Genomic DNA, 27,228 nt, shown 5'->3' with positions numbered 1-27,228 from the left:
TAGGAAGACCGGAATTTGACCCATACATGCAAAGCCTTTATTCCATGGCTGCTCTGTGCATTGCCCAAGGCGTTACACAGGACAGATCACCACTAAACTGGTATGGATAGAGGGATATCTAACTTGACTTACTGCACAGTTTCACCTGTATGGTAGCAAACATACCTGTGCTATAGGAACCTAATTCCAGATTCTGAAGCCAACCTATGCTCCCTATGAATTTGTGAGTTCCGCTTGAGATGGAAGCAGTTAGGTGTATATATTTGTCACAAATCTTGATACTTGTCTCAGAGCATGATGCAGGTGCTTGTAAAGCTGGTTGCATGTTGTTTCTGTGGGTTGCATTTGTATGCTTTCATTTTAGGTGTGCTGCAGTACCTATGGACATTCTGGTAAAGGGATATACTGCGGGCACAGATCAATGTATCTTCTAACTTATAAAGGATCTTTACGAAGACAAAAAGGATAATCTACTCCTGATCACTGTACCCAGGACAAGAATACTTCATCTGCAACATGGAATGCAATTCAGCTTAGACGCCAGATAAATCTTCCTAAACCCCCCTGAGTTTCAAATGTGATAATGAATGCATTATTCTTGGTCTTACAAGTAAGGACAAGGTAAGCAAACCTCAACCCCAGTGCACAGCAATTTTTTTTTCTTTTTTTTTTTCTTGTCTGATTAGATGTATTCAGCTAAATATATATGAAGCTGTACACTTCACCTGAACTCCATGTAATTGACTTGTTTGGGATTGGAAAATTGGAGAGGGTCTGTGGAGGGGCAACAGAGATCCTCTCTATAACATAGTTCCAGAGAATATTGAGGCACATTCTTCACAAGGAGACTTGGTCACAGGACTAGAGGCACAGAGCACCACTTGCTTCATGAAAAAAAATCTGTCTAGATAGAACAAAGCAATTATTCACTATAAAGACCATAACTGGAATGAGTTCCACAGAGAAGTTGTAGAATTTTTATCACTGGAGATATTCAAGACTTGGCCTTATAGGACTCTGGGTAACCTCATCTAATGGCTTGCTTTCAATAGCAGCTTGAAACAGATGGTGTCCAGAAGTCCCTGGACTTTTCTGTGGTTGTACGATTCAGTGGAAGCTATGAACTGCAAGGTGGCAGATATCTGTGCCCTTCACTTTCACTGGTGTGTATATGCATCCATCATCTCCTGATAACTTGTACTTTTGTTCAAACCATTACTGGGCTCTGTCAGACTCTGGGAGAAGGTAATTAATATGTTAGATTTGAGTAAGTATTTGCAACCGACAGTGTTTCTACAATCGGATATCCTTTAACACTGAGAATTTCTTTTTTTTTGAGAAGAAAACTCCTGTTTGTAGCTGAGGCTGAGGCTAGAATCCAGTATGTGTCTTCGAACAGGACAGACCTTGCCTTTGCACAAAGCTGCCCCTTGCCATTCCGTGGTTGGTTTCATTGTTTGCATCCTGAGGCAGTAAATCTGATTTGATGCAGATGGCCCAAGTTTTAGATCCATTACAGTTTTACAGTATTTCTTCAGTATAGAAACTCACACAAAACATTAATTTAGTCAGACAATATGCAGAGGCTAACCTATATGAGGGGTATTGGTTTCTGGTATTAGGTACTAGGAGGACACAGAGGCTGATCCAGATTATTTCAGAAACCTTCTTGGCTGGAGTAGATGAAAAAAAAGGCAGTTTGGTGTTACTGGCTGCCCTTTCTCCCACAGAAGTTTGCTGATGAAATTTTAGCCAGGGCTAGATTTCTGGCGCTGTTGTGTCCTTTCACAAGAGATGGGGATGGTTCTCTTTGTGTTCTTGTGGGGATGGATTGCTTCTTTAAAGGGGGGAGATATGGGTAAGAATTCTCCCTTCATTCTGAAATAGTGCTCTCACTTGTTGGATATTGTGCAGGAAAACTGTGTAGGCTTCCCCATGCTCTGTCATGTTTTATAAAGAGGCCCTGATCCATTATTGAGGAACTATAAAGAGAAGTCCTCGAAGTAGAGAGTGACTTCCACTCAGGTACCTAAAAATCTCAGTAAAAACATAATCAATTCACCCTTCCAAGCAGCTAGCTGTTTGGTTTTTTTTTAAATCACTGAACAAGGAATTAGATCTCATGCAAAAGCCACAGGCTCCTATGGGCCTAAGACACAGCTCAGAAAAGGCAACACAGACCTGCGTGACACAGAAAGACCCAAAGGCAAACACAGCATGGATTTTCAAGGATCCAGTTGTCATCAAAATAATGAGTAATGCCACACAAGCCCCCTCCTTACTTCCAAAGAGCTACAGGACTATCCTTAAATTCAGAGGATGGAGCATCGAGAATCAGCGATGTGCCCTGAGAAGCACTTGCATTTTTCTTAGGTATCTACCAAATAAAACAAAAATAAAGATTAGACATGCTCCTGGTGATATAAAAGCTAGGTAAGCATTTTCTTCCCTGGTGATATAAATGAAGCAGCAGAAGCTTACATTTATATTTTTGTTACTGTTATTCACACATTCATAGCAAATCTGACTCCCATCTCCCCTCCTTGAAAAGTGTGTGCGTTGAATGTGATCTTTGACTAGAAGCTTCAAAAGTCCGTGTTTTATACAATAAAACCTTCCTCCACGAGAACCCCTCTTGAATTTAATGTGTTTTCTTGACAAATAACATCATATTGGATACACTGTGGATTGGCAACTTCTGAATTAATACTTAGGTGTTTATTTCACCATTGGGCATCGAATATATAAGACAGAATTTGTGATCCATCGATACTGTTCTTAAAAAAGATGACAGAATAGGTAAGAAGTAGGAAAAAAACAAATGTGGAGGCTACAGCTTTTGGGAGGCTTTAAAAAGTTTTATTATTTATGAAAAAAAAAAGAAAATAAGAAAATGATCCTTTAAAAAAAGGAAGAGTCTGGCACAAGCAGTTTTCCATGTGACCATATTTTCCAGTCTTGAAATGGCCACTTTTTTTTATAGTTTGCTACTTCTGAAGTAGTGGAACTTTAAATGCTCTGCATATGGCCCGGAAAGTGAGGACCAACTTGAATTTTGTGAACTTTCTACTACCTTCCCTCTATGGTGAAAAGAAGGATTTCATGCATTTTATGTAGTACTTAAAAATTCAGTTTGGAACCATTATTGCACTTTTCATTCGTTAATAAAATGTGTTTGACACTTATCTTTCCTGCCACTTGTTAAAAATCCATTTACATGGGATCAGATATAATGAAAAAAGTAATTTTTCATTTTCATTTTATTTTGTAGTTATTTCCCACTTGGAATTACCTCAAGCACTGTCCTCAGAATAAAAATACTCTGGAGGCAAGTAAATCTAACTAGGCTTTAAAAAGCTCCTTGATTTTCACACACACATTCACATATATATAAATTTTTTTATACTGAGTGTGTTTAAATTAGAGATACCAATTATAACACCTCGTTCACACAATATGTTCATGAAAAATCCCCATGCTGAAACTCCCACTTTAATGCTGAAACCTCAGCGCACAAAATTTGGCAGCGATGCTACTGCTGAAATTGTCATTGGCATCTTCTTAGCTCTGCTGAGTGCCTGGAGGTGCTGGGGGAAAGGCACAAGGCTCCAGCAATGTGTCCTGACCAAACGTGTTCAGCATCCCAGAATGGGTTGCAGCAAATCAGACAGGACCAGATGAGGCTTCAGCTTTGTAGCTCCTCACTGTGCAATACTAATTGGTATCATCATGATGAAAAAAAGAAAATGAGAATATAATCCTTTAAAAAGGAAAGAAGTATCTAGATTGTTCTCAGTACCTCTAATGAACCCTTTGATTTTTTTCACAGCTCTGCTAATGGTTTACCTGGTGCTCCTATACATATGAAAACACTTAGGTCCAACAGGTACAAAGCCTCCAAATCCTACCTTTACCTCCTCCTCTACTGATAGACAGAGTATCTGAGATATCACTCCACATAGCTTTTGGAGCCAGATACCTGAAAAAATCTATCACCAGACTCACCACTGTCCCTGGTCTCCATGAAAGGCAGCAGTGAGCTATATGCGTTGGTTCCACTTACCAAGAATCCTGGGGGGGGTGGAGGGGATGGTGGTGGGGGTGGGGCAGGGAAAGAAAAGCTGCTTCACACTGAAAAGTACAATTGGGTCCTAAAGTGTGAGTACAGTTTTGCTTCTCACTGAATAAAGGAGATGCTACCAGGTCTGCCAGAACAACATTTGCATTGCCAGGACAGTGAGACTTGTTAATATTCATGGGAGTAAGGTCAAAACTATCTCTGGAATGAGTAATGACTGTATCTGAATGGCCTGGACTTCCCCTAGAAACAGCTTGCTTTCAAGTACTATGCTGCCTCACCAGAAAAGAGCTCTGAGGAAAGCTGAAGATGAAATCCCTGAGAACAGTACCAGTAAAGCATCAGCAAGCTAGCTGCATGCAGGGAGACAGGACTTCTGATTATTTCAGACTACCTTGCTAATATTTTTCTTATTATGGACTAGATATTTTGAATTCTTGTCTTAAAGAAAAGAATTTCCAGGAAACGATGTTACAGAAATTCTAATTTAGTAATTCCACATGCTGCCTTATTTACTTAGAAAAAAACTCCTCCAACAACTGAGAGGGTTTCTAATGAATATTAAACACGACTTTTTCTAAGACATGTTAGTTGAACTGCCAAATTTTCTTGCAAATACAGATCACTTCAGATAGACTTACCCAGCAAAAAGAAACTTTGGTCAGGTTTTAAAGCTGCATGTGCAGGTGCACAAAGACAGACTACAGTGGAAGTAATAACAGGCATGGTAGGAAGGAGGGAGCACTAAAGGAAGCATTTGACATGAATGTACATCATCAGCTAGGGGACATCAAATGAAATAATCAATCAAATGGCAGATTCATAAGTAGAAAAAGAAATATAGTGCATCATTAAATTTATCTTTGTTGCCTCAAGTAGTAAATGCAAGAATATACAAAGACTTGGCAACAGAATTAACAAACCCATGCAAGAAAAAAAATCCATCAAGAACTACTAGACAAAGATACACCATATTGAAAACTGGAAGTTTCCAAATCCCTTTAGTGGGACTCAAGTATGAAATATCGCTGGAGAATGAAATACCACTATGTGCTTTTCCTTATGCTAAAGATCTTTTAATGGCCACCCTCAGAAACTAGAAATTGAACCAGGAGGACCTTTGCTTTGACCCAGTACAACTGTTATATTCCAAGCCTGCAGGTTCTTCCTCAGTACGCTTCATAATAAATTTCTAAGCACACTATTGGCATTATTTCTGTTCAGCAGAAACATGTATAGCGTAATTGTATCAGTTATCAGTCAGAAGAAACTGCTAAGTGACAGTCGGTGCCTTGGTTCTACTTTCAGGTGACTTCAATACCAATATCATTAGCGCTAGAAGGGAGATGTACGTGACCAGCAGCCATCCTTACACCAGAAATTAGGGTATCTGGGGGTAAGAGGTGAACAAGGCTTTCCTCTGATGTCAGTGACCATCATCTCACACACCAAGCAGCATAATACTTAGCACTAATTTCAGTGTAGATGTCCAAAAGGACTTACAATTGAACGCATTGTAATTGGGTCACCAAAATCTCTTGTAGGACTGTCTCTCTTAGGACAGTCCTCTGTCACTACAGACAAGAGATGCAGATACTCCACATCATTTCATTACTGGCAATGGATAAAATACTCCTGTGGAACTAAGATGTGCTCAGTGGAGGAAACCAGAAAAAGTACCAAACACAGGAAAACTCATTAGAGGCACTGATGGAGCTGTTAAGGATTTAAGGATTTTTATTTTTTTTTTTTTTAAAGAACAGTATTCTTATAAGGCATGCACAGACATTTTCAAACTTTGGGAATATATTCAGCACTTGGATAAAATTGGCTTGATTTTAAAAGGGATCTGATGTCGTTCTACAACCTGTAAAGATCAGGGCGTTTTGAAAACACTCTGCATTATTTGACAAGTAGGTTGTGTGTGGGTGTGTGTGCACACCTGCATTCACATATGGGTGTGTAACCAAGGCATGTGCAGGACCCGAGATGGAGGAAAACTTCTATGATTCTGAAATGCTTTGCACATATGTGTGTGTCTGTGTAGATTCAAAAACCACATAAGCTGCTGCTATTAGAAAGCAAAAAAATATACGTTACGTTTTTATGTTTGAGGTAGAAAGCAGACCCAAAATATACATTTAGGATACGATAATCAGATGCCTTGAACAGAAAAATATGCATCTGCAAGTACACTCAGGAGGTCTTTGCATCTTTACTCTTTTCAAGTAACATAAAAACCACTGCAAAAAGAAGAGCTTGTCCTGACATTTTGATCGGTGCTTTTTTGCCCCGAACATAATTGCTTATACTACTGCCTAGAGGGTACCTCATCTTCCCAGAACTCACATGTTATTTTTAGTGCAGAGTGGAATGTAGCACATTGCAGGCATTTTAACCACCTCAAGGCATGGGTGGTATAACCAAAAAATACCTAATTCAGAGTCTTTTGCCTTAAAAGATAAATACAAGGATTCTTTATTTTTTTGTTTTTGTCTTTTTTCAAACCTGTTATATGATAAATGTGACGGAAGTTGACACATTTCTTTTCAGAAGCCTGTGGTCGATGTAAATGAGAATTACGCCCTTTGTTCTGTTAGGAGGGGAAGCATACCTTGTCTACAAGCTCATTGCATGACTCTGTGCTCCTCCAATCCCAGTTTTAAACCTGATGTCTAGAAATCTCTGACCTCTAAGTAAAAAAGTAATTGGTATTGGCTTGCATATTCAATAGCTGCACTTCTACAGACTGACCGCTTCCATGCATAGGGGCATAATAGGAAATTAGTGTGACTTTGAATTTTTAATTACGTCTCCAGTAAAAGTTTCACCCTGACACTAAACTAATTTCTCTGTAGGCACCAAACTTAGTGAAACAGGTATCCCAGGATCCAGCCACAGGCAGGAACGAAATGCAGGGAGGAAGTGGGGGGAAGAGACAGGGATAGCTGCAGAAGACAGTTTAGCCCTCCTAAGATCTCACTCTGTCTTTGAGGAAGCCTCTTCCCGTCCAATGCTTAGAGAATTGAGGGAACTATACTGCTGAGGCCAGAAGGTAGAGGAAATGAACCCAAGCTATAAAGTCAGCTCCTGCAAGGTTCATGTTAGCGAGCGTTTGGAGATCAGGGCTTTAACATTTAAATTAATAGGTGTAAACTGCAATGTAAAATATGTATGATATTCTATGATGGCTTTTCTATTAGTTTAAGGACTGGCTCAATCATTACTAATAGATACTACCAGGAGTAGTTTAAACCAGAAACAAGTTTCTACGTGTTTCTATGAAGAAAAAGAACAACAAACACTTGAAAAGTCTCTAGAATAGCTTACAAGTCATACAGCCAATGCTAACTTACCATGAAGAGTTAGTGCCATTGCCCAACTATTGTCAGCATAAACACATTAACTGAGCTCTGTGTTTTGTTTTCTGCTCTCGAAGGATCTGTTCTCATAAATGGAAATTACTGGAAGCTGGTTATATGAGAGCAAAGTTCAGTCTGTGAATGTCATCAGTCTTTTTCTTTACGACACAATCATCACAATCTAAGCACTTTCATAAAGAAAAAGGAGAAAGCATGAGGAGCCCTCTTCTCTCATCTCCCAGCAAAAGACATCACAACCCCTATCACCTGTCACCATTCTTGTGGATCTTACAGTAGTAGTTAACGATTTCAGCAGTCTGGGATGCCATATTATCCACATATTGCATCAACACACTGTAAAGAGGCATCCTTTGTCCTCGTGGAATTAGTTTCTGAATTCACCAAGACACAGGAAGATCAGACTGAAGGATTAGTATTGTCCCTGTTCACTAAATAGGGACATTGAATTTGCTTTATGCCCTAGCATGGTAGTGAGAGTGTCCCGTCCCCCCCCCCCTCCAAAATAAGGATTGGTCCTTAGTAACCTGCCCAAATGAACAAAACCAAGTCTCAAGAAAATAAAGTCCTTTCCCCTCCACCCCCACCCCGATTTCACAGGGGCACTCAAAGCATTTTAGGAGCTCAGGAATGAAAAGATGTAGTGGGAAAAGCATCAGGCCTATGGGTCATTCTTGTTACTTGAAACCATGTAAGGGGGTCATTTTTGCTCAGCTGGGCATGATGTAGTAAGGATAGACGTGGAAGACGGAGTGATAATGACGTTACAACATCGTCCTGATGTTGTGCTTGACATAACAAGTCAGGGACTGCATAGTTGGTAACATAATTCAGAAATCTTAGCTACTACTTGGTCACTGTGATGGCAAGCACATGCCAAGTATTGCCATGGCTACATAATGTTCTTCTGGATCTTACACCTCCTCTGGTTATAGGGAGCTCCATTTGGAAGTAGGTTCATTCGGCTACCCACAGAGGATCTTAAACTAACAGTTTGATCTCTATACAAGGTGATACTAGGCGGAGATGATGATCATTATGTAGTTTTTACTGCAGTTCAACTTAGCTTTGTGGAACTTCATTCTGTTGAAGTTAATGTTGAAGCTTCTGCCAACCTCACTTCCACCAATGTCAGCCTTAGCATTCTGCAGCAGCAGATATAGCTGGTTTCTAGCTAGTGGTGGCCTTGACAGAAAACTTGACAGCAGACACGTGTGTGTGCATATGTGCACCTATGCACGTATAACAGAGTAGGTTTGAGAACAGGATTCTAAAAAGCAAGGGTACATGCTATTTCTTTTCAAGGTAATATTACAAGACAAAGAAAATATAATTGTTATACACTGGAAAATAAAAAGCAATGTCCATCTCCTTATAACTTTTTCCAGTCCCTGTTCAGTCTTAGTCCAAATTGCCAAGTTACTGTGCACTTAGGGAAGAGCCAGTGAAACGCCCACACATACGCATGAGAACGTGCATTCTCAGTGACACCTTAAGTTAAAAAAATGTATCTGTTGAGACTGTTAGCATCTCTTACAAATTACAACCTTCAAAAAGTTTCCATAAATATTCTTCTACTTTTTTTACTTATACTTAAAGGCATTACAGACTTTTGAGTCAGTTAAGACAGACACATTTTGAAGGAAAAAAAAAGGGTACGTGGTGCCAAATACATATAAATGAAGAGCACATTATTGCAGTCACGGAAAAAATCTTCAAGTAATAATTTATTACAACTCCTGAGCTCATGTATATGTTTCAGTAAATGAACTGGGCAAGTTTGATCTCCTATAACTGCACCAGAAAATAATTTTCTTATCATAATTTAAAACGTAAATATATTCTAAGAATTTTGAGAGATTCACTAAGTTTGAGCAGAAGAGAAGGAAGAAGAGGAATAGGATGAAGGATAGTCCAGAGCCATAGAGTTGAAGTACATTTTATACTATGGAGGACTGCATCCTATAAATCCCATGAAAATTTGGTGTCCCTTGCTTCTTGAATGGCCATGATATCTTTAAGCTGTATCTTTATAAGATGTGGTAAATGGGTAAGACCTGACACTGGAAAGTCTTCTTAGAACAGCGTTACTTTATGTAGATCTTTTGATATCACAATTTAAAGATTAAAAATGGCAGCCAGCTTTAACAGCTTTGGTTCCTAGAGTAGCTCTGGCAAGTCTTAAAATTACTTGCAGCTATTGTAAGCAGCTTGTTTTCTCTCAGCTCACCTAAATATTCTCATATACTAAGCATGTACTTAACAGAAGGAACATTCTAAAACAATATTGAATACAGTTACCTTGTCCAATACAACCTTTTTTTTTGCTGTTGCAGGTGTTCTGGTTTCAGAATAATGCAGGCTCTTGCACTTTAAATATCGGATCACAGATGGTCTGGGCTGCAGATTGATGTGTAGCTCTGCTTTACTCCAAAACCTGAATATTGTTTATGGTTTGGTTTTCATAACAGGAAGAAAGGGAGGATGAAGGACTTTCAATACATTATTTTCTTTTTCCTAGCACACAGCTTGCTTTCCAAGGAGTTGTTTCCGTCCCAAAAGGAAAGGACTTTGCTTTTAGTAAGTCATGCATGACAGCGTGGTGAGCAGTTCACAGACCACTGGCTATCTGCCATGTGAACATGTTCTGTGAGAAACCAGGGCTCTGCGTGGGGAAAAAAAGCCATGAAGAGCCTTAGTAGTCTATGTGATTTCATTTTAAGTGAGATAAAAATAATTACTTTTTAGAGCAATCTTATTGTTTGCAACTATATTTTCTCAATTCCCAAATCCACATTAAATGAAATATTTTATTTTTGACCTATTTCAGGCATCCCATTTCAGTTATCCTTCATACCAGACAAGGCAGGCTTCCTTCTCCTACTGGAACCAGACTTAGCTGCAACTTCTTGGCCTTACTCATGGTATTGAAGCACATGGGCTTCAGTTTTGCTGACAGCCAGATTTGGACTAATCTTCCCTCTAGGACCAGTTCTGCTGCCTAAATGACTTTGCTGGCCCTCACCTATCCAAAGGTCTATCAGGGGTTTCATTATGAAAATTTCTTAACCAAAACAAAGGTAAGGATCAATGCAGAAATACATATTCTTAGAAGTTCTCACTAAGGAATTAAAGAAAAATAAGCAGGACACTTAGCTCAGGTTGCTTTCTTCATTTGTTCTGCAGACAATAATACAGAAAGACAGCAGCAGGAGTGTCTAGCAGAAAACTATAAAAATAGCATGTATTTTCACTAGCTAGAAAACCAGTGAGCTGTTTCAGTTGTTAAAACTGTTTTACTTGGAGAGATGATGAATATCTGGAGGGCGAGAGCATATGGAACGCAAATTTCATAGCTTAGTATCTAGAAACAGTTAAAAAAGCAAAAAGAACTGTAAGGATATAAATATACAGATAGACTGGTTCAGCAAACATCATGAATCACAGAATCACTGAATGTTAGGGGTTGGAAGGGACCTCTGGAGATCATCCTGTTCAATACCCCCCTGACAGAGCAGGATCGCCTAGCATAGGTCACACAAGGACTTGTCCAGGCAGGAGAGAAGGAGACTCCACAACCTCTCTTGGCCGTCTGTCCCAGTGTTCTGCCACCCTCACAGTGAAAAAGTTTTTCCTTATGTTCACATGGAAACTCCTGTGCTCCAGCTGGTACTCACCGCCCCTTGTCCTATCATTGGACACCAGTGAGAGGAGCCTGGCTCTGTCTTCTTGATGCTCACCCTTTACAGATATATAGACATTAATTAGGTCACCCCTCAGTCTCCTCTAGGCTAAAGAGACCCAGATCCCTCAGCCTCTCCTAATAAGGAAGGTGTTCCACTCCCTTAATCATGGTGGCCCCGTGCTGGACTCTTTCAATGAATTCTATGTCCTTCTTGAACTGAAGGGCAGAGTAGAGTGGGAAGAGAACCTCTCTCAACCTGCTAACCACACCCCTTCTAATACACCCCAGGATGCCATTGGCCTTCTTGGCCATGAGGGCACATTGCTGGCTCATGGTCATCCTGCTGCCCACCTGGACTCCCAGGTCCCTTTTCCTGTATGCTGCTTTCCAACAGGTCCACCCACAATGTATACTGAAGAGGTTGATAGCAAAACCTTGGCCTTTTCTTCCTGTTCATCTGATTTCAACACAGCGACAAAAAAAATACCCCCAAACCTGAAAATGAATAATAATTTGCACCCATTCCCAGCACTGAAAGCAGAAACATGCTGTGTGAGCGAGACCAACAAACTAATGGCAGATTAAGTTGCAGACCTGAATTCTCTATTTAGTTCTATAAAAGATCAGTGTACTACTCATTGTTATCTGTTAGCCAGTGTGATTTCCATATTGGTGACTTCCCTATTGGAAATCTAGTTTGCGTGAAAGCCTACTTTCACACCACAAATTTCAGCAATAAGTATACACATTGGACACAGAAACACTGATACTCAATTATTAGAAGGACACGTTAGTCCAAAGAGATAGGTGACCATTCCCAGAGCAAGAACCAACTTTAGGAGAGACACCTTGAAACACTTCAAGGAAACCAGCATGGCATCCATGAATTTATGGAGGCTCTCTTAATAAATGGATGGTTGTTTTGAAAATTTCAAGTAATGGAAGGATGATTAAATTCCTTTGACAAAGATTATGGAGGAGTGGCTGCAGGCAGTAACAAATGTATGATCTAATGTTAACAAGAGACTGTACTAACTGTGTCTGGATATGTAAGAAAAAGCACCAGTAGTTGAGAAAAAGGGAAACATAATGGTGATGGCTGAGGGGAGAAAGGTGCCAAGCATATTGGCAAGAATACTACTGGAACACCACAGTAAAAAAACCCCAACCCAAACCAAAATGCTCAACATCTTGATATTGATGCAGCAACACTGGTTAACAGTGGAATATAGTATGAACATTATATTCTATACAGATATAATATATTCAGGGAATATAAAACCGATACACTCAACATAATTCGGACTGTATTTCCTTCTGAGCCAATCTGGTAGAAGCTGGGAACCTCTACAAAGATCTGATTGGATTCACACCACACCTTCAGCAAACTGTTGTGATATAAATCAGCCAGCAGCTAGAACAACCACAAATCTGTCTGCTCATTCATCCCAACCAGTGGCACAAGTCACAGAATTGAAAAGAAAAATACTTGTGGGTTGAGATAAACACAGTTTAATAGGACAGAAAAAGGAAGAGGAGGATGATGATGATAACGATAATACCCCAAACAAACAAGTGATGCACAGCACAATTGCTCACTACCCAGAGATTATGCTCAGCTATTTCCTAAACCACTCTATCTCCTGGGCCACCCCTTGGTTGTTCATGAGGCATGATATCATATGGTACAGACTATCCTTTTGGCCAATTTGGGTCAGCTGGCCTGGCTGTCTCCCCTTCCAGATTCTTGGGTGCCCCCCATGTTCTTGTTGTCACGGTGATTTTAGAAGCTGAAAAGTCCTTGGCTGCTTGGCCACAACTAGAAACATCAGGGTGTTATCAACGTTATTCTCATATCAAATCCAAACCACACCATTGTGCCTGTTACCAGGGAGAAAATGAATTCTATCCCAGCCAAAACCAATGCAAAACCTAACTGAAGTGCCAACGCCAGGGACCTGCTATTTTATGAATCTAAGTTCACAAATGAGGAATTTATTCTCTGCTGTGAGTGAAGAGAGATGACCAGCTTTGACTGTTGACTTTTATCCTTCTATCTTGCCATTATCATCTAAGACCCTAACCTAAATTAGAATCCCAACCTAGGAACTTCAGTAAGATGCCTAATGTTACACACTGTGATTTTGGGCTTCAGTAATGTAAAAGCTCCCATATGATTAAATGTCAATGAAACGCAGATTCCTAATTCATTAAAGTTGTCGATTCATGTCATTTAACTTTATCCATTGAAAATCAGCCAGTTTGCCTAATTAGTTGTCTAGATTCCTGCTGTAACAGAGAAAGAGAGCACCCAACTAGGATAAGATGACTCATTCCCTGGAGGGTAACTATGACTACAGGCAAGTGTGGATGACTAGCTTTGGACTGCACAACTAACTTTTTGCATGGCTAACAAGGTGACATGAATCCTATCCCTTCACAGTTTAGAAAATTCTGGCCTTCATCTGAAAAAATGAGATTTTTTTTCCTTGTTCCAAAACTTGAGGATAGTTGCTTCTAAACTTCTGAGTGTTAGATTAACTATAAAAGCATTAAAACCTTTGTTATCCTGTTACTATGTAAGCACACAGAATTCTCATGGTTTACTTATTTCAGTGTATGTCAGAAGATATTCTTCCTTGTTTCTTAAAAATAACTGCGTTTTTTAAGTGCACAAAGTTTTTTATTCTTGGAGATCCCTTTTACAGGCATTAAAATGTGAATCAGGTTGCTCTGAGTTAGTTATGAAAAGCTCAGGCACTGGAACTATTTTTTAACTGCATCAAAATAATTGCATAATCAACAACTGATTGCACAGGAATTTAAGATCAAATCTACAAATTGCACTGCTGCTCTCCAGCTTGCAGACAAACACAATACTATAGGCATCACACGAAGGAAACTTTATGTTGGCCCTGGGATGTTAAGTGTGCATTGTTTGTCAATTCTACAGATAACTGAGTATTTATGACCCTCCTAAAATCAACAGGATGCTATGGTGATCAAAGTCCTGCAACACTGAGAAAATGTTTTATTTTACTTAATATAAATGTCTGATTTTAATATTTTATTCAAATTCTTTTTATTTCAGAAAAAAATGTAGAATAACTCAGCACAATCTCTTTAGAGACTAACTTGCTTTGTCTTGCCTGACACTAACCAAAACGTCACTTATGCAGTCTTGCATGAAGGGGAGCAGTGCCAAACTCATATTTAGAATATTTGTGTCACAATTATCTTGAACAACGTTCAGAAAATATCAGATACTCTCCATTTAGATGGTAGGAGGGCAAAACTTTCATTAGAAACCAGGGATTTTCTACGTTAAATACCAAGTAATGAAGAAGCAAAAGCAATTGCTTAGCGAGAAAAAGAGTGTCAATTGCTGTTTCCCTGACAACAAAACAAGAAAAAAAATACTATGTACATTTTAAGACCAGAGGGATTAACACCTAAAAAGTCATACTTTTTTTTTTTTAAATTATTCTTTTCAAAGACCTCTGTACCCTGCTGCTGTAGTTCTGGATAGTGGATCCCAGTATAAACCTCCCCAAGCTCCTGTCACCACCATCAACACTAAAATAACCCAATCAATCCAGTAGTATGGAACTAGATTCCATGATAGTTTTTCCATTTTCAATGGCACCCAACTCCCAGTTAACTTTCTTCTGCTGCAATTACTCCTTCTTATCAGACAGATTCCCTAATGGTTTCCTTCTATGCTATTGCTGTGACAGTCCTGTCAAGACAGGTAACGTTTGTTGAATTGTCTCTTTTTTACAAAGCTTGCAAGCATTTCAAAACCTGACCCTGCACCACTGACATCAAGTGGAGTTTTCAGAAGTGGAGCTTTTTAGCCACTGTCAAAAACAAGAATCTATCACAAAAGACAAAACCAGCAAAGAAGATATTATCTCCGAGCTTCTTTGTTCATGAAAGTTTCTGGTTTCAACACCGAATAGTTAAAAGTGAGATTTAAAAAAGAAAAAAAAGAATATGGTAAATAACTGTTACTTTTAAAAGCACATACGTAAAACAATATAATTGTAAAGGCAGAACTTTAAAAGAATACTATAAGTAGATACATATGTATCTGCTGCCGCCTGCATTTGCTGCTTTGACATGGATTCAGGCAGAAAAAAAAATCTTCTGTATATTTCACAGTGTGGATGTCCTGGTTTTGGTCAGGATAGAGTTAAATTCATTTGTAACAGTGGATGGAATGCTGTGTTTGGGAGTTAAAATGGGAGTAGTGCTGATAACACCCTGATGTTTCTAGTTGCTGTCAGACAGTCAAGGACTTTCTCAGCTCTTCATGAGAAAGGAGGGGCGAAGCCAGGACAGGTGACCCAACTGACCACAGAGAGTATTCCACGCCAGTTACGTCCTGCCCAGGATATCGGGGGGCGGCTCCGGGACGCGCGGTTCTTGGGGAACGGTTGGGTTCTGGGACGGCTCTGGTGGCACGGCCTGAGTTGTGGGTTTGGTGAGAAACTGCATTGGGTATCAACAGCTTCATATATTTTTGCTTTGAAGTCCTGTTAGCATTGTTACATTGTATCTTTCTGTTATCTTAGTAAACTATCCTTATCCCAACCCACGGGCCTCTTATTTCTTGGTTTGGGGTTATTTGCCCCTTCCTCTTCCTTTTCCCTTCCCTTACCTCTTACCCCCCCCCCCCCCCCCCCCCTTCCCTTTTCCCTGCTCTTTTCCTTTAAGGAGCAGGCAGCTGCGTGGATCTCGGCTCTCAGCCGGGGTGAAACCACGACAGTGGAGCAGAACTGGAGGGAAAAGAGCACATACATCTGACAAATACCTTCACTGGTGACAGTGAGAATTTCATTAAATTAGAAGAAAAATGTCCCCACTGCATACTCTTGTTTATTCCTCCAAGAGTTTCTGTTGCTAGGTAGTAAGGTATGTATTGGGAAAATATTTTTAGCAACAAATGCCATCTGTACTCATGTTGTGAGTGTGCAGCAGTGAGCACAGGCAGCAGGTGTGGGATAGGACAGAAATCTGATCTTCCTGAAGGGAATATCCCTTATGTGATATTTCAGCAGTGTAAAGCGTATGGATGTTCCTGGCTGACTTGAGGGGCCCGAGCATTAGAACAGACTTTGTTCAGTTCCTCACTGTACCCGGGATTTATGTATGAACCCAGAGATGTCACTTCTTCAGCTTTGATCCTCCAGTAGTAAAACAGGGACACAATAATCTTGTCTGATCTAAGCTGTAAAATAAGCCCTCAAAAGTTAGTGAGGTAAGCTGGGGTTGTTATCATAGACATAAGGCAAATCAAAAACATTTTATATTTTACTACTGTTAAAATTATACAGGCTTACAGAAGCATGATTACATGGCCAAGGAAGTTAGGGCCACTGCTTACACTGAGAGATGTCTGAGAAGCTTGCTCTTTCCCTTGTGGAAATACAACTCAGTAAAGTGGCAGCACGTATGGCTTCAGCCACCCGCGGGCTACATGAATTTAGTTCATCCTTATGCTATTTGCAAATTGCTTCTGAAATATCATTCAGATTATGGAACATTAGGGGTGTAAGAATGAGTACACTGCATTAGACTAAAGGTCCATCCCACCACCACCCTGTCTCTGACAAAGACCAATTTGTTTTAAAACCAAACCAACTGGATTTGATTGAGGGTTCTGTCACTTTCTTATTGTGAAAGAAGTAAAATAGTCTTCTCCTAAGCAACTTCTCACACACTTTGCAACTTCATGTAACTGTCCTAACCTTCTCCTCAACCACCTCAATTTACAAGCTAAAGATCTTCCTTATTATCCTTTTCCAGGCTTATTATATCTTTACTTTTAAAAAGACAGTGTGATCTTACCTGCATGCAGAATTCAAGACATGGAAGCATCCTGGATGTATATGACAGAACAGCAATGTTTTCACTTCTGTTTAACAGTTTTCTCTAATAATTTTTAAAAATGTATTTGCCTTCTCTTTTGGTAAGCACTGAACTGACATGATAGAGAGCAGGTACAATGACTCAAAAAAATCTTTCTGGACTGGTGATGGCTTAATTAAAGCCTACATTCATGTTACCTATTACGCTGCTTCTTTGTGTATTTACTGACATTAAGTTTCATCTGATATTTTATTTCTCAGGCACAAAAGATAAATACTTTAGTCTGATTTACCTTTTCATGCCTTTACTTTGCACCACTAGCAAACTCTGCCACCTCATTATTCACCCTATTTTCTAGATAAGTTAAATACTAAGCAGCACAGGTCCTAGCCAAGATCATCAAGGAATTTTACTGGTATCTTTCCTCTATTAGGAAAAAAAGTCATTTACCCCTACCCTTTGTTTTCTTTTACTCATTATTCCACAGGAAAATCTTTCTTCTTAAACTGTGTAAGCTTAGAAGGGATCCACTTTGTATGGTACAAGGGGGGATATACACTTGAGTAGTGTCATACCGGTGTTATTGCCATAAGCCCTAAACTATGCTGCAGATGAAGAAAAGATAATTCATACAGCTTGGGCAGCTTGAATATAACCTCATGGTTGGCTTCAAATTCCTAGAGAGGGAAACCTGCATGAATATTTCAAACTGCATCTACAACATTGTAATGTATTAGGGAAGTGTGATGAATTCTACCCAGGTGTTTAAAACTCCACGACATTTTAAATTAACTTCATTGGCTATGAAAGCTATTTCAGGGAGCAGGTATTAAAACAGCAGAGTAAGCCCAAAATGCAGTAATAAACAAGGTAAAGTGAGTTTCTCTATACGGGATGAGACTATGGGAATACTAATCATTTACAAACTTTGAGAAGCTGAAGGGAAGGGATACCATGCAGAGGGACTTTGTCGGGCTGGAGAGATGGCCCTGTAAGAACCTCAGTAAGATCAACAAGGCGAAATGCAAGGTCTTAGGTCTTGCACATGGGTCAGGAGAATCCCAGGAGCAACTACAGGTTGAGTGGATAATGGATTGAGAGCAGCCCAGAGAAGGACTGGGGGATGTTGGTGAATGAAAAGCTCAATATGAGCCAGCAATGCACACGTGCAGCCCAGAAAGCCAACTGTATCCTGGAATGCATCAAAAACAGAAGGCTGAGGGAGGTGATTTTGCCCCTCTGCTCTTGTGAGGCCCCACCTTGAGTCCTGTGTCCAGCTCTGGGGTCCTCAACATAAGGAAGACATGGACCTATCACAGCATGTCCAGAGGAGGGCCACAAAGATGATCAGAGGGCTGGAGCATCTCTCCCGTGAAGACAGACTTAGAGAGTTGGGGTTGTTCAGCATGGAGAAGGCTCCATGGAGACCTTAGAGCAGCCTTCCAGTACCTGGAGGGGCCTACAGGAAAGCTGGGGAGAGGCTGTTTACAAGGGCATGGATTCATAGGACAATGGAGTATGGCTTTAAACTGAGGAAGGCTAGATTTTTATTACATATTAGGAAGCAATTTTTTACAATGAGGGTGGTGAGGCCCTGACACAGGGTGCACAGAGAAGCTGTGGCTGCCCCCTCCCTGGCAGTGTTGAAGGCCAGACTGGGTGGGTCTTTGGGCAACCTGGTCTAGTGGAGGGTGTCCCTGCCCATTGCAGGGGCGTTGGAACTAGGCAATCTTTGAGGTCCCTTCCAATTCAAACTATTGTATTATTCTATGTTAAGAAGTGAATATAAAAACTAGACAAGAACAACACATATAGAGGCTTTTATACTGATAGTAGAACCCTAACAAATTAACATTATTAAATTCCTGTTATAAAAACCACACAACGTTGAGACAAAAGCCATCTCAGAAACTTGGTAGAAGTAGCAGGCGGTAGGATCCTACAGAATGAGAATATGCAGAACCAGGCAACGTATTATACAGACTGACAGTACACTATACCAGTGAAAGATTCATGCTGAATAGCAGAAAACCTCTGTCAATAAAGTGAATAAAGTAAGTGCATATGCAAACAGCATAGGATCCCTCTGCATTGAAACTGCATGCCTAACTGGAAGAAATATTCTGCATACCTGTAGATGAAGATTAGAAAGTAACTTCAATATGAAATGTAGTACTAGAGGCCTGTAAACAAACAGGAATAGTGGGAAGCCTTTGTTTACCCTCATGTATGTTTAGGAAAGGGTAGAAGAAAAGAGGATAGGTTTTTAGTCGTAAGTGGCTCCTGACTCACTTATACAGTGAGAGAACACCTAAGTGAAAGTAGAAGCACCTCATGGTTTAGTACTGAGCAAGATCTAGTTCAGGACATAAATATCAAAAAGCTGTTCTGTAACGGTAATAAAAATACTTTTAAATTCAGATTTCTTTTTCACAAGTAGAAGGTCAAAACCATCTACTACGATGAATTTGAATTAAAAAATAATTACACAAAATCATAAAGCTTTTCAAAAGAAATTTGTAAGAATGGCCAAATGACAGTGACTGGGAGGGGAGTGTTGTACGGAGGAACTTTAAATATTCTGTTTTAGATGCACAGAATACATCTGCTGCCTACAGAAAAACTTCAAGAAGGTCAAAAAGTCAGTGTTAACTGGTCTGTGAAGAAGGCTTTTAAAAGTAAACAGATATGTTTTATAACGGGAAGCCATATGCTAAGCAGTAAACAGAGAAAAAAGCATAAATTCTGTGAGGGATTTTTTTTTGTAAAACAAGAATCATGAAAAATTTTGAGGGACTACTTTTTCAATTAAATAAATCTAATAACAAAGCTTTTAAGAACAGACAGAAAGGAGAAAGAACCACAGAATCTAAAAGATCAGCAGACTATGAATTGAGACCAGTGGAAGAAAGCAAAGGAGGTCAAAGACGACCCTAAACCATGCTGAAGACCAATCTCCAACAAAAATGTCAGCAGAATAGCTTTTGGAAGATAACCAACATGAGGTTAATTTGTTACTCTTGAAGACCTGATAACACTCACACAAGACTTCTGAAGGATCTCAGATATAACAACAGTGACGTACTAGCGGTGAATAACTTGTCACCTAAATAAACTTGGTAGTTAGAGATAGGAAAGTGGCAAATGTGTCTGACTTTAAAAAGTGGGCTTCAGGATACAGCATTGAAAACTAGAAAATAATCAGTCTATCTTCAGGTCGAGGCTGATTGACATAAATGTAGTAACAATAGTGTTGTGATTTTGTGTGGCGGGGTTCTTTCTGGTGGAGAAGGGGGGTGCTGCAGGAGTGGCTGCTGCAAGAAGCTGCCAGAAGCTCTTTGCAGTACCAAGAGAGCTGGGCTCAAGCCGGACCCGCTGCTGACCAAGGCCAAGCCCATCAGCGACGGTCATAACACCTCTATGAATCACATTTAGGAGAACAGAAAGACGCCAGCAGCCACTTTTTGCCACCAGAGAAGGAAGTGAGAAGATGCAAGAAGCTCTGCAGACACCAATTAGTAAGTATATGGAAATATAATGAGAAAAGTTAGCACATTTGCTGTAAAATCATGCTTCACAATTGTTAAGTGCTGAATTTCTAAAAAGAAAGTCTAAAGTTTACCACAAAGCAAAAGAAATCAAAGAAATCCTTTCAATTTCTTTTTAACTTTGAGGCAACATTTTATGGAGAGGGTGGAGAAGACAAGAATAAAAGAGAAGAAAGTTAAGATTGTAGCCAATAGATTTCCTAAGATCTACATTATCTGTATAACCAAACACCACAGAAAGGGGCCTCGTGGGAAGATGAGCAGGGTCAATCTCCTACCTGGAGAGAACTAAAGAATGTTAGGGTCAGCCTGGATGGCTGCAGAGGATCAAGTTTATTGCACAGATAGATAGTGACTATAAGCTATAGTACAACCCCTTTTCACTTGACTTGAGCCATCATGGCAGACACAGATGAGAGGATGAGACATGTGGCAGAGGATGGGAGATGCATTGCAAATGAACAGAGTTGTAAGAATACGAAGAATGATTCTGTTCTTAAAAAAGCTGAATGGTGTCTTGGAAAAAGAGATTCTATCCCTACATGTGCCTGTGGTGCTAAGTAAATCATTTAAATTGGTCTTTTACAAGTTCTATGTTTGTTCCGGATACTTATGGGGAGTACCATAAAAAAGTCAGGTAGGAGATTAATTATTTTGTCTTTGTAGCAAAGCTTGAATACTGTGGGATAAATAATGCACAGAGATCACACACTGTACAATAAAGAGAAAAAATATCGACTAGTGGCTTATTAAAATGAGCTCTATCTACTCTTTGCACTAAATGAGGCCATGCTTTTGGAAAGAATATTATATAATGATGTAATTAAAAACTGAAACATGATGTATATCCTTAACTAAATTTGCAATGGCAAATTTAACTCTGAAAGTTTACCACCTTTTAAACGCATTATTTCACAATCTTACTTATAATCTCCTAGTAATTTATTTTTGCTTTGATTTATTCATATTTAAAAACATTTACTGCACCAACGTGAATACCAAGTGTTTACATATCATTTTACATTTAGAGTACATTACAAATATTACCTAATTAGTCCTTCGCCATGTTGTAGCTTTGCGTGGCGGGGTTCTGGTGGAGGAGGGGGGCTGCAGCGGTGGCTGCTGCAAGAAGTAGCCAGAAACTCTCTGCAGGCCCCAGAGAGCAAACACCAGCCAGCTCAAGGCCAGAGTCATTGCTGACCAAGGCCAAGCCCATCAGTGACGGTCACAGCGCCTCTGGGAATCACATTTAGGAGAAATAACCACCAGCAGCTGCTTTTTGCCCCCAGAGAAGGGAGTGAGAAGGTGTAACATACTGTGCAGGCACCAAGGGGGGGGGAGGAGGCACCCGAGGTGCTGGAGAGAAAGATGCCCCTACAGCCCCTGGAGGAACCCATGGTGGAGCGGGTGTCCCCCTGCAGCCCATGGAAAAAGTCCGAGACCTCACCCGCAGCCTGTGGAGAGGCCCCACGCTGGACCAGGTGGAGACATATGGAAGATGCTGTGACCAACGTTAGAGCAAGCCTCTGCCAGCACTTGCAGCCCGTGGAGAGAGACAGAGACACAGAGATGAGAGAGAAAGAGAGAGAGTGAGCCACGCTAGAGCAGGTTTGCTGGGGCGAGGCTTGTGACCCAACGGAGGAGCAGGCTGGAGCAGTCTGAGCTTGAAAGACAGAAACATTCTTTGATTTCTGACTGCACCCCATAGAAGTGACCCACACTGAGGCAGCTGGTGAAGAGGTGAAGCCCTGTGGGAAAGGACTGATGCTGGTGAAGTTCATGGAGAACTGTCTCTCATGGGTGGCACCCCATCCTGGAAGGTGTGAGGAATGCCCCCAAACATCCTGTGAGGACCTGAAACCCCCATTCCCCCATTTCCTGCCCCTCCCCATGCCACAATGTGGGGGTGGGGGGGGAAGAAGGGAGAGAAATCATGACTAAAGTGAAGTCTGCTAAGAAGGGAAGGGTGGGGGGAGGTGCTTCAACATCTGGTTTTACTTCTCATTACCCTAATCTGGTGTCACTGGGTGTGCAGTGCAGTGTAATAGAGTTTTCTTTCTTTTATTCTGTGCTGAGTCTGTTTTGCCCATGACGCTGATTGTGGAATGATCTCTCCCTGTCCTAACCTTGACTCCTAAGCCTCTTAATAGATATTTTCTGCCCTGTCCAGCTGAAAAGCTGAGTGATAGAGTGGCTTTGGTGGGCATCTGGCCTCCAGCCAGGGCCAAACCACCACAACCCAGTAGTCTGAAAGATAAGTAATATTAGTTTTCTTATCAAGAAAAGCTATTAGGTCAGAAGAACACATTCCAAAAGGTATTATTAGGTAGGTGTGATTTCTGGCCTAAATATATTCACCTTCCTTCCTTGAAAATCATTCACTATTTTATCATCTGAAAATGCCTCAGGCCTCAAACTTTACAGCCATTAAAGGCTGGGACAAAATGCAAACATGAGGATGGAAATACTTTTGAGAGCATTACAGTTTTGCTGTTTTCAACCATCCAATGTCTTTTACATAAGTTTGAATTACTTGATTCCTCCCTTAGAACACCACTCAGCTTTTAATTATAAATATCAAAGTTTTTCCTGTAAAGCATTACAGATCTATTTCTTTATAGAAATGGTCTTGATTAAAACACCGCAATTACCTCACAATCCTCCTTCTTCTTACAGTTCATATTTTTTAGATGATAATTCAAAATATCATTTAACTAAGAACTCTTTCTGCTTTTTCTTTGGAGATAAGGCAACCAATATTTCAGTATAATAGCACACAGTCACTATCACCACTGAGACTGTGATACCATCACATTTACACCACAGGAAACCTTTTCTGTTCCAGACACTTAATCAGTTGTACAATCATTCCAGTGATTCCACATGATTCCGCTCCAAGAACCGACCTCTTACCTCCTTTCACCTTAGGCATTTTTGAAACATGCAACACTTTGTATAACATTCATTTGTTTGGATAAAGTACCAGAATGGAATACATTCAGTAGTACTGAGTAATAGTCTTTGAAAAGAGACTCCTGTTAAAAGCAACATTTCAAAAGCATATATACAAGTGAACCAGCATTAGCCACCTTGGGCATCTTTGGATGTCACAATGATGTACAATGCATATAACATTACGCCAGTCAACCAAACTGGTATGTCCAATGGCAAAGTGGTGTCCTCTGGTTAAATACTTACTGATGTCATGGAAACAGACTATCAGTGTCATCGTGGTGCCATACTGCATGGTAGTCAGAAAGGTCTGGTGACTTAGGCAGTAGTTTTACTTTGGCCTAGCTACACACTCATGTAGTTATGCTTCTGCTAGTCTCTAGGCTAGTTTAATTCTGTCTTTTATTTGAGTGGTGTCTACTGCTATTATGAAGACAGGATTCCTACCAGGCAGACAAGGTTCCAGGCTGACACTGTGGCAAGCATTGCAAGTGGTGGCCTCTCGTTGCTGTCTGCTCATCAGTTCCTGAATGGATTACTAAAACATAAAGCCATGCTGCTGCCATTTTATAAGCAAAGGTGTAGACTTTTAAAGTGCTTTATGAATCAAAGATGCTAATTTTCACAGAAAAGCCACAAGATTTCACATCTTAAACTCTTCACTTCAGAAAGTTGATTTGTGCACCTATCTCACACAGACATTATGAAAATTTTCCTGTAAACTTATCAGTATGATATGACATTGCTTACCATACATCTGAGCCATTTTCATTTCAGATCATTTTACCTCTTGAGACGGGTAAAGGAGAAAAATGAATAAACTTGATTTGGTCTACGCAGTTTGCATACTTGAGACTGTCTGGCCACCCGAAAATCATCCATAAGATCTCTCATTTCACTTATGTGAGCTGATTAAATGAAATACAGTATTTATGTTTCTCCATGGCAGAAAATACCCATCCTTTTAACCTATTTCAAGTCTGCAATATAGAATGATATGTAACACTGCAGCAGCAAAAGCAATATTGATTTCTGTATTGAACTCTATAAAGACAAAATTAAAGTAACGATATAATGTTCTCATTTGTCAGTGCCTTGAAGAAACAGAAGACTGGGAAGCAATATTAGCTTGACACATTCTGCGTACTCAGTGAGGATAGATGAAACATATAATCTCTAAATTCACTAATGATAAGTGTGCAGAAAATAAACTTAATGAATACCAAGAAAATAAATGAACAAACATAGCATTTTAGTTTTAAAACTAAAAGAAACATAATATACAAGGAAAAATGAGAGAGCGATTCTTTGGCACGTTAGTTTCAATGTAACGGTTCAATGTAAAAGAACTAAATTGTCTGGGTGATTATTTTTCAAGAATAGAACATAATTCTACAACAATTACTGATGCACCTGAAAAATGAACAAGATTAACAAATGATGGGTGAAAGAAAGCTATAACCCAAATATCACAGAAGAGGTTCCCATGTATTAAGCTCTCAATTTGCTCATTCATGCATGAAATAGGCAAAAGTTGATGATTTTCCTCCTCTTTATGCAGACTAAAGCACAGCTCTGTATTTATGTAAAAACTACAGATACCTCTCTGAATGGCCAACATGAACTCTCTAGCTACATTAGTTTCATGTGACTGTCATTTGGGTTTCGAGCAAGAGAAAATGGCTTCTTGGTAACCTTGGTCCCCAAATCCGGAGAATCAATTGATCAAGTTAACTTTTCTGGATGTCCCCAGCACTTGCCACATCCCTTCTACTGCTTCCTGTCTTGTCAACCCTTGCCAGTGCTCTCCCCAGCAGTGGCGCTACAGTGTGCTCATAATGTACCATACAGAATCACAGAATTTGGGTAGGAAGGGACCTTAAAGGTCATCTACTCCAACCCCCTTGCCTTGGGCAGGGACACCTCTCACTATGTGAGCAAATGTATATAAGCAAAAAGATGAACTACCTGTGAATTCAAAATTATTTTAGTTAACGTGGTTATCTGAATGGACTTTAATCAGGTATTTAAAACAATTTCTAAATGTCTTTTACAATCTCTTCTATCTCATATTATGTGATGGGCAACTCTCTAACAAAATACTGCTATTCTCTTCAACACTTACTGTTTTGTTCATTTTAATGAAGATGCTTCCCAACATTTATCATAAAAAAATCCAACAGTAAAGCAATGCTTTATTGAAACTACTTGCAGGCACTATATAAAAAAAAAAAATCTTACTTGTTTAAGTTTCTTCAGGTCTTCATCAAGTTCCAAGTTGTCCAAAATAACAGCAACAAACAAGCTGAGTAGAATCTACGAAACAATTGCAAATTATTTGTTAAAGCTTGTCTTATTTTTCTCAAAGTACTATGAAATGACATGGAAAAATGAGGGCCCCACTGATGCAAATGGGACTCTTGCCTTTAACATCAGTTGAACTAGTATCATGTGCTACCCTATGTCTGCTAGCCATTTTACAAGCACGTTTTTTAGCTTATCATTCAATTATGTGAATTTAAAAATTCTGAATTCTACCTTTTGTGACCAATGCATTAACATACATAGTAGCAATGTACCAGCACAACCTGTTCCGCATGAGAAGAAAATTAATTTAATCAGAAATAATTAAAAAAAGAGAAACACAAAGCTGAATGCTAAACCAGCTCATGAAGCCAAGGTGCTCTCCAGTTAAGGTGTGATTTTTTGCACAGAAGCCACCTAGAGCTCACTCACTTTAAGAACTTGTTTAATGCTCAGGGTGCCTCTGTGCTGAGTAGCTAAATCCTCTTTGAAGGAAAAATTAGCTGTCTTGTTATTTGCATGCATCTGGAGCCACAGTAGAGGCAACTCATGCACTTTCATTTAATATACATTAAATATTGTGTAGATATGCCTCTAGGAGGAAGAATCCCATGGTTTTAGTCTCTGAGGTTCAAGGCAAATATACTCAAACATATAGAGCATCAATTTCTTAGAGACACAAGAAGGAATCTAAGCTCTTTTAAAGGAGTTACAGGCCTAAAATACTTCTGTGGTCTTGGACCACTGAGTGACTACCCCAGTAGACATATCTGCCCACCACTGCTGTAAATGAACTGTAATTTTACCTGTCATTCAATCACATTGCAAAATTATTCCCCACCTATACAGAAGATGAAATCTCAGTGTCTTAGTACACCTGACAAGAAGTTTGGAACTCAAACTGCACCTGAGCTGGGTGTCTGGACCTTGTTCCAGAGCAGGATTCCTTTACTCTTCATGAACTACAAAAGGTGCAGAAGACACAGGAAGGACTTTCACTCATAAATTTCTAAAATGTTAAGTGTTCAGGAAAAGAAATGCTCTTTTAATGGGAAACTGGCTTTAGCAATATGTAGAATTTCCTACAGCTGAGAAGACGTATTATGCATCATCAAATCACAGAACATACTGGGCTGGAAGGGACCCATAAGGATCACCAAATCAAACTCCTTAAACAGTATTTAAACAGTTTGCAATGATCTGGCTACTACAAACAGTGGAAGTTAATATGGCCTTCAGAATGGCAAAGCAAGACAGAATTTGGATAAAACACATAATCCCTGGCACAAACTACTTCAATCCCTAATTGGTGATGAACAGTTTTGCTCTAATTCTGACAAAAATTTCCAGTATGGTGATTCGTTTCTTCAGATACTTCATACATTCTATGATGCTCCACTGATGTAG

General features: G+C 39.8%; 1 protein-coding gene across 2 annotated transcripts in view; it reads right to left on the bottom strand.

Annotated features, from left to right (window-relative positions):
• NALCN (sodium leak channel, non-selective) overlaps positions 1 to 27,228 on the bottom strand; it is a gene marked incomplete at both ends in the record, with an annotated part of 232,005 nt that overhangs the window by 68,911 nt on the left and 135,866 nt on the right. For both annotated transcript variants that reach the window (XM_084271507.1, XM_084271508.1), the window contains one exon: positions 25,759 to 25,833. In XM_084271507.1, the coding sequence (XP_084127633.1) occupies positions 25,759 to 25,833 (75 nt within the window). The remainder of the gene's footprint in view (positions 1 to 25,758; positions 25,834 to 27,228) is intronic.

This window comes from Gallinula chloropus (assembly GCF_964237585.1).
Source record: "Gallinula chloropus genome assembly, chromosome: 1".
In the NCBI taxonomy this organism is placed as follows: Eukaryota; Metazoa; Chordata; class Aves; order Gruiformes; family Rallidae; genus Gallinula; species Gallinula chloropus.
This window is presented reverse-complemented; position numbering and strand designations above follow the sequence as displayed.